General features: G+C 55.6%; 1 protein-coding gene across 5 annotated transcripts in view; it reads left to right on the top strand.

Annotated features, from left to right (window-relative positions):
- Window positions 1-12,865, top strand: part of HDGF (heparin binding growth factor) — a 114,264-nt gene extending 101,399 nt beyond the window's left edge. Inside the window, exons 1-7 of one of the 5 annotated variants that reach the window (XM_069878856.1) lie at window positions 150-153; window positions 4,649-4,740; window positions 11,250-11,326; window positions 11,477-11,615; window positions 11,730-11,912; window positions 12,354-12,532; window positions 12,665-12,865. In XM_069878856.1, the coding sequence (XP_069734957.1) occupies window positions 4,654-4,740; window positions 11,250-11,326; window positions 11,477-11,615; window positions 11,730-11,912; window positions 12,354-12,532; window positions 12,665-12,671 (672 nt within the window). In that variant the 5' untranslated portion in view covers window positions 150-153; window positions 4,649-4,653 and the 3' untranslated portion in view covers window positions 12,672-12,865. Of the gene's footprint in view, window positions 1-149; window positions 154-4,334; window positions 4,741-10,684; window positions 10,838-11,052; window positions 11,167-11,249; window positions 11,327-11,476; window positions 11,616-11,729; window positions 11,913-12,353; window positions 12,533-12,664 lie in introns of those variants that run through there. The other 4 variants (XM_069878857.1, XM_069878855.1, XM_069878854.1 and 1 more) reach the window with 4 other exon arrangements.
- Window positions 12,866-13,474: the final 609 nt, after the last annotated feature.

Raw genomic sequence — 13,474 nt, 5'->3', positions numbered from 1 at the left:
GGTTCTCCACGTGGGTGACAACAACCCCGTACAGCTCCAGGCTTGGGGAAGAGCGGCTGGAAAGCTGCTGGTGGGAAAGGATCTGTGGGTGTTCATCAACAGTGGATGAACGTGAGCCAGAAGTGGCCCAGGTGGCCAAGAAGGCCACCAGCATCCTGGCTTGGATCAGCCACAGGGTGGCCAGCAGGAGTAGGAATAGGATTGTGTCCCTGGACTCAGCACCTCAAATCCTGGGTTCAGTTTTAGGCTCCTCACTCCAAGAAGGACCTTGAGGGGGTGGAGTGTGTTCAGAGAAGGGAACGGAGCTGGGAAGGGGCTGGAGAACAGGGGTTGTGGGAGCAGTGAGGGACCTGGGGCTGCTTAGTCTGGAGAAGAGGAGGCTGGAGGAGACCTCATCGCTCTCTGCAGCTCCTGGAAAGGAGGTTGGAGCGAGTTGGGTGTTGGTCTCATGTCCCCAGTAACAAGTGATGGGATGAAACAGCCTCAAGTTGTGCCAGGTGAGGTTTAGATTGGATATTATGGAAAATTTATTCCCTGCAGGGGTTTTTGGGCACTGGAACGGCTGCCAGGGAGGTGGTGGAGTCCCCATCCCTGGATGAGGTTCAAAAGCCGGGTGGATGAGGTGCTCAGGGATGGTTCAGTGATGGACAGGGATGGTTGGACTCGATGATCTCAAAGCTCTTTTTCCAACCAAACTCTTCTCTGGTTCGGGCTGGCTCGGTGCCTCCTTCTCGGGGTGATTCCTTAGAATGATTTGGGCTGGAAGGGACCTTGAAGATCACCTCCTAATTCCTTCCTGCGGGGAAAAAGCTGGAAGGACAGCAGGGAGCCTCCCCCAGGCTCCATGGTGCCAGGAACCCACGGGCTGGACTGCATCTCCCGGCTCTCCCCGGGCTCTCTCCCCGCCCCACTCGCCAAGCCCGTTTAGTTAATCGCCAAACGCAGAGATGGAGCGAAACTACAGCTCCCGGAGAGCCCTCGGGCTGCTGTGTCACTGCCCGGGAGCAGCTCCTGCCAGCCTGCCCCTTCCTCTTCTCCTTGTCCATCCACGTTAGCCTTCCTCTTCCTCTTCTCCTTGTCCATCCCTGCCAGCCTGCCCCTTCCTTTCCTCCTTGCCCATCCATGCTAACCTTCCTCTTCCTTTTCTCCTTGTTCCTCCTTGTTCCATCCCTGCCAACTATTCTCTTTTCTCCTTGTCCATGAGTGCAAGCCTTCCTCTTCCTTTTCTCCTTGTCCATGAGTGCAAGCCTTCCTCTTCCTTTTCTCCTTGTCCATCCATCAAGCCTTCCTCCTTGTTCCTCCTTGTTCCTCCTTGTTCCTCCTTGCCAGCGATCCCCTTACTTTTCTTCTTGTCCATCCATGCTAACCTTCCTCTTCCTTTTCTCCTTGTCCATCCATGCTAACCTTCCCCTTCCTTTTCTCCTTGTCCATCTGTACCAGCCTTCCTCCTTCTTCCTTCTTGTTCCATGCCCGCCAGCCATCCCCTTCCTTTTCTCTTGCTCCATCCATGCTAACCTTCCTCTTCCTTTCCTCCTTGTTCCATCCTTACCAACCATTTCCTTCTTTTCTCCTTGTTCCATCCCTGCCAGACATCCCCTTCCTTTTCTCCGTGTCCATCGATGCTAACCTTCCTCTTCCTTTTCTCCTTGTTCCTCCTTGCCAGCCATCCCCTTCCCTTCCTCCTTGTTCCATCCCTGCCAACCATCCCCTTCCTTTTCTCCTCATCCATCCATGTCAGCCTTCTTCTGCCTTTTCTCCTTCTTCCGTCTCTGCCAACCATCCCCTTCCCTTCGTAGACTCATCACAGAATCACTAGGTTGGAAAAGATCTCTTAGATCACCGAGTCCAACCGTTCCTACCTGCCACTAAACCACATCCAAGCCCGAGGAAGGAATCCACCGAGCTGTTGTGAAGTAAATAAATAAATAAAAGAAAATCAAGAGAAAAGAGAAGCGTCTCCTGCCATGTGAGCCCTTGATTGGTACAAAATGCAGCTTCTGTGACCTGTCCCACCCTTCCAACCCCGCTGTGAAGGATTGATGAGTATTAAAAGTAGGGATTGAGGTCTCGGGAAGCAAAAGGGAAAAATAAGTGAGGTTTTCAGTCGTTGTGACGCTCAAAGGGATGTTTTTCCCCTTTCTTTATCGTGAAGCTGACCGATACCGGTACGAGGACAGAGAGGAGGAGGCTGTTCCTCAGCCGTGGGGCTGGTTTGGCTCGTAGAAGGTCCCATCTGCCCACAGATGTGGTAGCACAGAAACCCCTTGCAGGTTGTATTCAAAGAGTAGCGGTCAGCGGCTCAAAGTCCAGATGGAGATCGGTGACAAGTGATGTCCCTCAGGGGTCCATACTGGGACCAAAGCTGTTTAATGTCTTCATGGATGATCTAGACAGCGAGATTGAGGGCACCCTCAGCAAGTTTAAAGGTGACACCAAGCTGAGGGGGCAGTTGGCACAGTGGAAGGACCGGGGGGCATCCAGAGGGACCTGGATGGGCTGGAGAAGTGGGGCTGGGAGAACCTCAGGAGGTTCAACCAGGCCAAGGGCAAGGTCCTACCCCTGGGTCAGGTCAGTCCCTGGTTTCAGTACACGATGGAGGATGATGTGATGGGAGCAGCTCTGAGGAGAAGGACTTGGGGTGCTGGTCGATGAGAAGCTCGACCTGAGCCGGCAACGTGCGCTCGCAGCCCGGAAACCACCCGTGTCCTGGGCTGCATCAAGAGAAGCGTGAACAGCAGGGAGGGAGGGGATTGTCCCCTCTGCTCCTCTCTGGTGAGACCTCGTCTGGAGGATTGTGTCCAGTTCTGGAATCCTCAGCAGAAGAAGGAGATGGAGCTGTTGGAGCGGGTCCAGAGGAGGCTACAAGGATGATGCGAGGGCTGGAGAACCTCCCGTGTGAGGACAGGCTGAGAGAGTTGGGGTTGTTCAGCCTGGAGAAAGATATCTTGGAGCGACCTCCCAGTACTTGAAGGGGCTACAAGAAAGCTGGGGAGGGGCTGTTCCCAAAGGCTTGTTGTGATAGGATGAGGGGGAATGGGGATAAACTGGAGAGGGGCAGATTTAGGCTTCATAAAAGGAAAAATTTCTTCCCCATGAGGGTGGGGAGGCCCTGGCCCAGGTTGCTCAGAGCAGGGGTGGCTGCCCCATCCCTGGAGGGGTTCAAGGCCAGGTTGGATGGGGCTTGGAGCCCCTGATCCAGTGGGAGGTGTCCCTGCCCATGCCAGGGGGGTTGGAACTGATGATCTTTAAGTTCCCTTCCAACGCAAACTATTCTATGACTCTCTCTGCCCAGAAAGAGGGAGAAATCCTTATTTTCCTTGCCCTTTGTCCTTCTTTTGTGTTTAAACTGGAGGTTCCTTCAGCCTGGCTCTCACCCCTGGGCAGCAGAGCCCTGCTGTGCCTCCTCTGCTTATTTATTTGTGTTATTTTGCAGCTCGTTAGGAGAAATTAAGCCAAGGAAAGCACAAAGGGAATGGAAGGAAGAGTCCAGCCCTGGAATCCCCACTGCTAGGTCACGCTGGAGGTTCTGCTCTTGCAAGCGAATTCAGGTTTTGCACAGTCTTGCACGGGGTTTGCACAGTTTCACACTGGTTTTACACAGTTTTGTACAAGGTTGACACTGGCTTTGCAGGTTTTTACTGGTTTTGCACAGTTTTGCGCTGGTTTTGCACTGGCTTTGTACAGTTTCGTGCTGATTTCACACAGTTTTGCGCTGGTTTCGCACAAATTTGCACCGGTTTTGCACAGTTTTGCACTGGTTTTGCACAGTTTTGCACTGGTTTCTCAATTTTGCACTGGTTTCAGACTGCTTTTGCAGTGTGCACTGGCTTTGCATTGCTTTTACCTAGTTTTGCACTGGTTTCACGCTGCTTTTGCCCCATTTTGCACTGGCTTTACACTTCTTGCACTGGGTTTATCCTGCGTTTGCACTGTTCTTACCCTGCTTTCTGTTTTTACCCTGCTTTCTCCCTCTTTTTCCACTGCTTTTACACTTTTTACCCTGCTTTTTGCACACTTTCCCCCAGCTTTCACGCTACTTCTGCAGCCTTTATTGCCTTTACACCGATTTTGCACCCTCTCACCCTGCTTTTACACCCCAAGCCGCCCTCCTACCCCACCCCACCCCCTCTTATTTTTATTTTTCCTCTCTTTTAGGTGTTTTTCCCCCCTCTTTGGGGAGGAGGAAGGCGAGGGACCAAAGGATGGAGGAAGGGGAGGGGGGGGTGGGCAGGCAGAGCTGCTGAGTTTCCGAGCGCATCCACCGGCCGGAGGAGGAGGAGGAGGAGGAGGAGGAGGAGGAAGGGGGGCGGCAGAGGGAGGGAGCAATTGAATTTCAAACACAAACAACCGCATGGGGCAGGGGCCCAACGAGCCCAGCCTCTCCTAACACCGGGGGACACCCCCCCAGCCACCCCTGGGGGCACCACCAGCTTCCCCCCCCTCTCCCCGCATCACCTTCCTTCTTATTCTTATTATTATTATTTTTTCTCTTTTTTTTTTTTTTTCCCCAGCCTTACCTCGTGGGGTTTTGCTTGCAAAACTTCATCCTTAACCCCCCTACCCCCTTTTTTTTTTTTCCTACCCCCCCTTTTTTTTTTCCCACCCCCCCCTCTTGCTCCCAGGAGGAGCCACCAGCAAAAAAAAAAAGAAAAAATGTCCCGGTCCAACCGGCAGAAGGAATATAAATGCGGGGATTTGGTTTTTGCCAAGATGAAAGGATACCCACACTGGCCTGCAAGGGTAAGAAAACCTTAAAAAGGGGGTTGGGGGGGGTGGGAATAAAAAGGAAGCAATGGGGACCCCCCCAAACCCCTAATCCCCGTTGCATAACGCAGAGAAGAAGGGGAAAGGGGTGGGGGGGGTGCCAATTTGGGGCTGGATTTGACTTCCCCAGCACCTTATATAAGGTGGTAGAAGCAGGGGGGCAAAGTTGGGATTGATTTATAACCGCTGGGAAGGGTTTTGGGGTGATTTTGTTGGGTTTTGGAAGGATTGGAGGGGTTGGAAGGTGCTTTTGTGCTGTTGGTTGATGGGGAGAAGCTTGGGGGGGGGGGGTTGTCCTACCACGTGGGAATAGGGGGGGGGGGACACCCCCTTTCCACCCCCCCAGAGGGGCTGTTGGTTTAAGGGGGGGACAAGAGTTCCCCCCAACTCATTCCAGTGTAATAATGGGATGAAACTGGGAGCCAGGCTGCATCCTGCACTGGAGCACAGACCCCCCCCTTTATGGGGTGACCCCCCCTTACCCCTGTAGGGTCCCCATTCCCATAGGGACCCCCCCATTCCACCTCCCTGCTCCTTTAGGGCCACTTTGCAAAGCTTGTTGCTCTGTTTTTCCACTGATTTAGGGGATATTTGAAATGGGGGGGGGGGGGGGCCACCCCCCCTAACTCCCAGCCTGGCTTTCCCAGTGGGACCCCAAGCATGTGTGTGTCCCCCCCCCTTTTTTCTAGCCAGAGGGGTGTGTGTTTGGCTTTGAAAAATCAATATAATCCCTGAGGACTTAGGACATGGGGGGGGTCACACGTACGACATGTGGGGAATGGAATGGAGGGGGGGGGGGGTGTCCAAACAGGGTGCTGGACCCCCCCATCATCCCTCCCTTTGCTCCCACGGCATCATCCCTGCTTGTTTGGATGTTGGGGGGACATCCCTGAGCATCTTGGGGGGGGGTTCAACACCATAACCCCCCCCTTTCCCCTTGTATAAAGAACCTCAGCCATGTCAGGCCTTGATCCGCCATGGGGCCTGATCCTTGGGAAGCTCCAGAATACGCCACTGGGTGTTTTAATTCAGTTCATGAGGCACTTAAATATTGCTTTGCAGTGTCCCCCCCACCTTCTCCCACTGCCCCCCCCCTTTATTTTATCCCCTTAATGCCACGCAGGGAGCTGGACTGTCCGGAAACCCCGACTCCAACTCAAATTGGGCTTCGAAAATGGCTCAAACGGGGGCCTTCAAGGTGGTGGATCCCCCCGTCTTCCACTTTCTACGCCTCCTCTCGCTGCCTCCCCTCCCCTCGTTGGGTTTGAATAACTTTTGTTTGGTTTGTAGGGTTCTGGCGGGGAGGCCGAGGAAAGGGGGGTTGGGAGCAGTTCGGATTTGGCACCGGCCGCCCAACGCGCCGTTGAAAAGCGGCTTTGGCGAGGAGGAGCCAGAGCCCGACGCCCGCTGCCGCCGACACCCGCTTCCCTTCGCTTCAGCCCCCCCAGAGCATCCCCCCCAAAAATATCCCCCTCAAATCCCCCTCGTCTACCCCAAAATCCCCCTCGTCTACCCCAAAATCCCCCTCATCTACCCCAAAATCCTCTGCCTTTACCCCAAAATCCCCCGCGTTTACCCCAAATCCCTCTTCTTGTCCTACCAGGATCCCCCTGGTCACCCCAAAGCTCCCCATTCCCCCCAAAATCCCCTCAAAATATCCCCCCAAAATCCCCCTGGTCACCCAAAAAGGCTCCCCTGTCCCCCCCCCCAAAAAAAATCTCCCCCTGGTCACCCCAAAATCTTCCCCTGTTCACCCCAAAATCCCCCCGTTCAACCCAAAGTGCCCTGTTATCCCTAAAATGTCCCCCTGTTCACCCCAAAACTTTCCAGTCCCCCCAAAAAATCCCCCATTTCCCAAAATATCCCTCTGTTACCCCCCAAAATATCCCTCTGTTACCCCCCAAAATATCCCCCTGGTCACCCCAAAATCCCCCTGTTCAACCCAAAGTGCCTTGTTACCCCTAAAATATCCCCCTGTTCATCCAAAAATTTTCCAGTTTCCTCCTAAACATCCCCCATTCCCCAAAAATCCCCATGTTAACCCTGAAGTCCCCTGTTGCCCCCCAAAATATCCCCCTGTTCACCCCAAAAATCCCCCTGTTCATCCAAAAAGTCTCCCCTATTCCCCCCCAAAAATTACCCCATTCCCCAAAAATCCCCTTTTTCCCCAAAAAATCCCCCATCCCCCCAAAAAAATCCTCCTGTTTGCCCAAAAACTCTCCCCTGCTCCCCCTGCAAAATCCCCCCTTCCCTAAAAATCCCCCCATTCCCCAAAAATCCCCCATCCAAGAAAAAAATGCCTTGTTTCTCCCCAAAATGTTCCCCGTTCCCCTAAATAACCTCCCTGTTCCCCAAAATATCTCCTCTGTTCCCCCCCAAAAAACCTGTTCCCTTCAAAATCCCTTATTTTCTAAAATATCCCCCCAGACAATCCCCGTCCCTCTAAAAATCCTGCTGTTCCCCCAAAAATCCCCCCAAATCCCTTTGTACCTTTAAAAATCTCCCCCCACATTACCCATTTCCCCCCCCCAAATTCCATTCCCTCAAAAATGCCCCCCAAAAAAACATTCCCTCCCCCAAAATGCCCCTGTACCCCCAAAAATCCCCCCAAAATGCTCCTGTTCCCCCCAAAATCCCCCCAAAAAAACATTTCCTCCCCCAAAATGCCCCTGTACCCCCCAAAATCCTCCCAAATTAGACATTTCCCCTCCAAAATTCCCCTGTACCCCCAAAATCCCCTCCAAAATGCCCCTGTATGCCCAAAAATCCCCCCAAATTACACATTTCCACCCCAAAACGCTCTTGTAGACCCCAAAATCCCCTCCAAAATGCCACCATTCCCCCAAAAATCCCCCCCAAAAACCCATTTCCCCCCCAAAATGCCCTGTACACCCCCAAATCCCCTCCAAACTGCCCCTGTACCCCCCAAATTCCCCCTGGGGTGGGATTAGGAGGACAGGGATGAAGCCAGGTTGGGGCTTGGTGGTTGCCCCACCAGCATCTCCTTGGTCAGAGCTGGTTCCCACCTCGGCAAACTGGGATTTTGGATATCGGGGGGCCCTTCCCAAGCCCCGGGGTGGGCAGAGGGATTTTTTGGGGTGCTGCCCTCCCACCGGTGACTAATCCCGTGGCGGGCTGGGGTGCAGCAGGTAGGGTTTGCCCGTGATTAACCGTGACGAAATGCTACCCAGCAGGGATATTTGTTTCCAACCAGGTGTGGTTGGAGAAGGAGGAAATGGTGAGGGAAGGAATGAAGGGATGGGGTGCGTCTGGGATAAGGGGGTGCTTATCCTGGAGAAGAGAAGGCTCTGAGGAGACCTTAGAGCAGCTTCCAGTGCTGAAAGAGGCTCCAGGAAAGCTGGGGAGGGACTTCTTCTAAGGGTATGGAGGGATAGGGTGAGGGGGAACGGCTTTAAATTGGAAGAGGGAAGATTTAGATGGGACGTTAGGATGAAATTCTTCATGATGAGGATCAAGAGGTCCTGGCCCAGGTTGCAGTGGTGGCTGCTCCATCCCTGGAGGGGTTCAAGGCCAGGTTGGATGGGGCTTGGAGCCCCTGATGCAGTGTGAGGTGATCCAGGAGATGGAACTGGATGGGCAACCTGGGCTCCCCACCCTCATTGTGAAGAACTTCTTCCTAATATCTACTCTAAGTCTTCCCCTTCCAATTTAAAGCCGTTCCCCCTCATCCTATCCCTCCAGGCCCTTGGAAGAAGTCTCTCCCCAGCTTTCCTGGAGCCCCTTTCCATCCTGGAAGCTGCTTTAAGGTCTCCCTGGAGTCTTCTCTTCTCCAGGCTGAAGAACCCCAACTCTCTCAGCGTGTCCTCATACAGGAGATGCTATGAGGAGATCACCGTGGCAGATAGGAATGGTTGGACTCGATGATCTAAGAGGTCTTTTCCAACTTAGTGATTCTATGGATAGAACCCATGTAGATTAATCCCCCCTTCCTGACCCCCAACTCGTGACTCCCTGCTTTCGTCCAGCAATGGGGAAACTGAGGCAGGGGATGGGTTGCTCCCGGGGCTGACTCCGACCAGGCTGATCCCAGCCTTGCTTTGCTCCCAGGACTTGTTGCAAAGGTCAAGTGCAGAGGTTGGGGACAGAGTCCACGCTGGGCTCTCCATGCCACGCTCCAGAGCTTTCCCTCCTGGGCGGGGGGGGTGGGAATGTCCCAGCTTCTTGGTTTTGGACCCCTCCAAGCCTCATGTTCTCTAGTTCTCCAGGCAAGGCCAGGCTGGTGATGCTGGTGTGGTTTTAGAGGGGCACGTGTGTGCTTAAACCCATCACCACAACCTTTTAACTTCCTTCCCCCCCCGCAACCCCTCCAGCACCTTTCCAAAGGATGGACAAACACCGGGATGGACAAACAGACGTGGGACAATCAGCTGGGGTGGCTTGGCAGGCGGGTTGCTCCTCGCTTTGGAGGGATCACCAGGGGGATGAGAGGTTTCCAACCCGCCGTGAGCCGCTGCTCTCCCACCCCCAGCTCCTCCCCGCGCTATCGGGGTCCCCACGGGGGCGTCTCGCCCCGTATCGGCCCCGCTTCCCCGCCTGCCCCCGCCGATAGAGCCTCTTCTCCAGGGCTGGAGGAGATAAGGAGCTGGTGGAGAACGTTTTGGGGGCTGGATGTGGCTCCGTGGGGCTCAGCCGTGGGGTCGATGGGAGCTTTCTGAGCCCACCACTGCCCATCCCTCATCCTTGGCCAAGGATGATTCCTGGAACGGGATAGGGATGGGCAGCATTCCCGTCCCTGCCGCCTTCCCTTAAGGAAGGAGGTTTGAAAAGCAGCTGGGGGGAACGACACCAGGGTCCTGAGGGGCTCAAAGGGTCGGGTCCTCTCCTGGGGGAGCTCCAGGCCTGGCAGGACCTTTGCTGCATCATTCTGGGAGCAACGTGGCTTGTGGAGAAGCCTCCGGATGGCAGCTCCAGCCTGGCCACTCGCCCCTCTGACTCATTTTCTCCTCCGAGTAGGGACGGAGCCGCTGTTCCCGGCTGCTGCGGTGGTGGCAGCTCGGGCAGGGGTCCCACCAGGGCACGGTGACCGGTGTGAGGGTGAAGCTGAGCTTTGCACCACCAGGAATCATCCCCACTGCTCCATCCCTGCTCCCAAAATCCCTCCGTGCAGCCAGGGAGGCTGGATGGGGCAGCGGAGGCTTCAGGGCAGGTTGCACAGGGAGGTGGTTGAGTCCCCATCCGTGGAAATATTTAGAAGATGGGTAGATGAGGTGCTGGTTGGTGAATGGTTGGACTCGATGATCCAAGAGGTCTTTTCCAACCCGGTGTTTGGATTCCTGAGCACTGGGTGAGTGCACGTCACCGAGCCCAAAACACCTTTTAGATGTGGGAAGGAGGAGGCAGGAGGATGACCTGGAGGCTCCAAACCACGCTGGGGCAGTGGAGATGGCGTGGACGTGCATCCCATCCTGCTCTCCAGGAGCGGGAAGCACGCATGGGACATCACAGTGATGTCCCAGGTGCCTGTGTGGAGCCCCTTGCCACCATCCCATCCCAATCCCATCCCATCCCATCCCAACCCATCACTGTTGGCTTCCTGGCTGTTGGGAAACGAAGCCTCACGGTATTCCCAGCTCCGGGAATGAAACTGGGAGAAACTCTTAGCCAGGTTGGCCCTTGAGAATTGCGTTTGGGATGGATCAGGGATGAGCTGAAAGAAAAGAGGGGACAAAAAACCCACGCGGCAGCCCTGCTGCTGGCGTCCCGGCTCCGTGCTGGCCTGGCCGGCTGGGGAAACTGAGGCTCGGCGATCCGGAGGGAGCAGCCACTTGGCAAAGGTCGTGCCGTGAGTCAGCAGCACGTTGGGAACGAGACCCAACACCGTGGCTGCTGGCGCTGAGACCCCCGCCCGCATCATCCTCGTCGGCTCCTTGGAGGCTTTCTCCAGGAATTTATGGCTGCCTGGAGCTGGGGGGGAATGTTATTTTTAGACGCTATAAAAAGCAGCCGGAGTCGCTTTCGCTCTATTCCCACTTGGCGCCTCGGGAATATTCGCGCTCGGCGAAGCGGCACCTGCCAGCGAGCTCCAGGCACCGGCTGCTCACGGACCCTCGTGGTCTTCGTCGCTGTGTCCAGTGATCCCGGGCACCCTGGTTCTTCCTGGCTTTCCCCTCCGCGATCCCCGTGCTCCGACGCGGAGCCTCTGGCTTCACCGGTGCCACCCGCACGAATTTGCTGAGCTAAATATGTCTGAGCCAGTCTAGACAGGAGCTTACGGTGGCCGCTCCTCGGCTGGGAGGGAGAAGGGGAGCCACGCTGACCCATGGGTGCAGCCCCTTCTTTATTAACCTCTGTTATTGCCCGCGGTGATGTTGGCCAGCAGGTGAATTCCCAAATTCCCAAGGAATAACGTTTTCCTCCCTCGATGCGTCTGTGTCGCAGCCGGTGGGTGACATCCTAGTGTCCAGGGGGAGCCAGGGCTCTGCCCCCTCACCCCTAATTCTCATCCCATCCTTGATGTCCCACAGATTGACGAGATGCCAGAAGCTGCAGTCAAATCCCCCTCCAATAAATACCAAGTCTTCTTCTTCGGGACCCATGAAACGTGAGTGAAGCTCTGGGACACGTGGGATTCAGGGCTAAGGGATCAATCCCTCGGTGGGGCAGCGCTGCTGGTGGCCCCGGGGCTGTGGGGACAGGGAAGCCCCCCTCTCCGGGCTGCCAGACTTCACCGCTTCCCCTCAATTCCGAGCAGGGCGTTCCTGGGGCCCAAAGATCTCTTCCCCTACGAGGAATGCAAGGAGAAGTTCGGGAAACCAAACAAACGGAAAGGATTCAGCGAAGGTTTGTGGGAGATCGAGAACAACCCCACTGTCAAAGCCTCCGGCTACCAGGTGAGTCGTGAGCTGTGGGGGATCCTGGCACCTTGTGTTCTCCCCCAAGATGTTTCCTTCTCCTCGTTTTCTCTTCTCGCGTCCCCCTCTGTGAGTTCTTTGTGTCCCTTCCAGCCCACCCAGAAGAAGACCTGTCCTGGGGACACCGAGCCGGAGCGGGAGCCGGAGGGTGACGGGGAGAAGAAGGGCAACGCGGAGGGCAGCAGCGACGAGGAGGGGAAGCTGGTGATCGACGAGCAGTCCAAGGAGAAGAACGAGAAAGCCGGGATCAAGAGGAAAGCGGAAGATGCTTTGGAGGTAGGAGGACAGTTCTGGGCCTCTCCCCACAAGAAGGATGTTGAGGCTCTGGAGCGAGTCCAGAGAAGAGCAACGAAGCTGGGGAGGGGGCTGGAGAAGAAGAGGAGCGGCTGAGAGAGCTGGGGGGGTTTAGCCTGGAGAAGAGGAGGCTGAGGGGAGACCTCATTGCTCTCTGCAACTCCCTGAGAGGAGGTTGTGGAGAGGAGGGAGCTGGGCTCTTCTCCCAAGGGCCAGGGGACAGGACGAGAGGGAATGGCCTCAAGGGGTTTAAGGGCCGGGTGGACGAGGTGCTGAGGGACATGGGTTAGTGATTGATGGGAATGGTTGGACTCGATGATCCGTTGAGTCTCTTCCAACCTGGTTATTCTATGATTCTGTGGCATCAGAAATAGGGATGAGGGGGGGTCCAGGGCTGGGCTGAGCCAAGCTCCCCGTGCCCAGGACTCCCCCAAACACACCAAGGAAGCCGAGGGGCAGGAAGGGGAGAAGAAAGTAGACAACGAAGAAGCCCCCAAGGAGGAGCCGAAACCCAACCTGGCGGAAGGAGAGAAGAACAGCGACGCCGCCGGCGTGCCGGACGCCAACGAAGCCAAGCAGGAGGTCAGAGACCACAAGGAGAGGTGAGGATGGCGCAGAGACGCCTGTCCCCTAACAGCCAGGCTCTTCCTTGGGTTGCTGGTTGTGTGGAGAGGGGGATTGCAGCGTGGTGGGGTCGGGGATTGAGCAACCAGGTGTCTTCTCCGCTCCCGCAGCCTGTAGCGGCCTCCCCGGCGAGCTGATCTTCCCATCTCCCCCTTCCCCGTTGGGCTCCCTGGGCGCTGCCGCCCCGTCTCGCCCTCCTCGGCTCAGTCGCGTCCGTCGCTCCGGACAAGAGAAACAAACGGAAAATTTAATTTCAAAACAAAACAAAAAAAAAACAAACAAAAAAATAAAAGAAGAAGAAAAGGAAAAGAGAAGAGAGAGAAAAAATGAAGAGAAACCCAGGTTACGTGAACCGCATCTCCCGCCCCGCCGCCGCGGGCGCATGCTTTGTATTAGTGATTTCTAGGGGGCTGATCCGTTGATTTGAAATAAAAGCGATTCATGCCTTTCTAATGCGCTTCTGGCAGCATCTCCCTGCCCGGGCTCGGCTTCCACCCCCTGTCCTGGAGACCCCGGGCTCCTCGGGCCACCCCGAACCTGCAGATTTGGGGGTGATGGCAGAGAGGGGCAGCTCCGGGTTGTGCTCCCAGTGCTGGAACGGCCTCAGGTTGCCCCAGGGCAGGTTCAGGTTGGACATCAAGAAACATTTCTTCGCTATAAGAGTTGTCGAGCACTGGAACAGCTGCCAGGGAGGTGGTGGCATCGCCATCCCTGGAATAGTTTGAAAGCCACGTAGATGAGGTGCTCAGCGATGGTTCAGTGGTGGACGGGGATGGTTGGACTTGATGATCTCAAAGCTCTTTTCTAACTGAGCGATTCTATGATCCGATGAGGCGTCCCTGCCCGTCGCAGGGGTTGGAACTGGATGGTCTTTCCTTCCAACCCAACGTATTCTGTGCTTGACAGGGATCGCGCCATCC

Source organism: Phaenicophaeus curvirostris, chromosome 29 (assembly GCF_032191515.1).
Source record: "Phaenicophaeus curvirostris isolate KB17595 chromosome 29, BPBGC_Pcur_1.0, whole genome shotgun sequence".
Lineage (NCBI taxonomy): Eukaryota > Metazoa > Chordata > Aves > Cuculiformes > Cuculidae > Phaenicophaeus > Phaenicophaeus curvirostris.
Note: the sequence above shows the minus strand (reverse complement) of the source record. Positions and strands in the feature narration are given on the sequence as shown.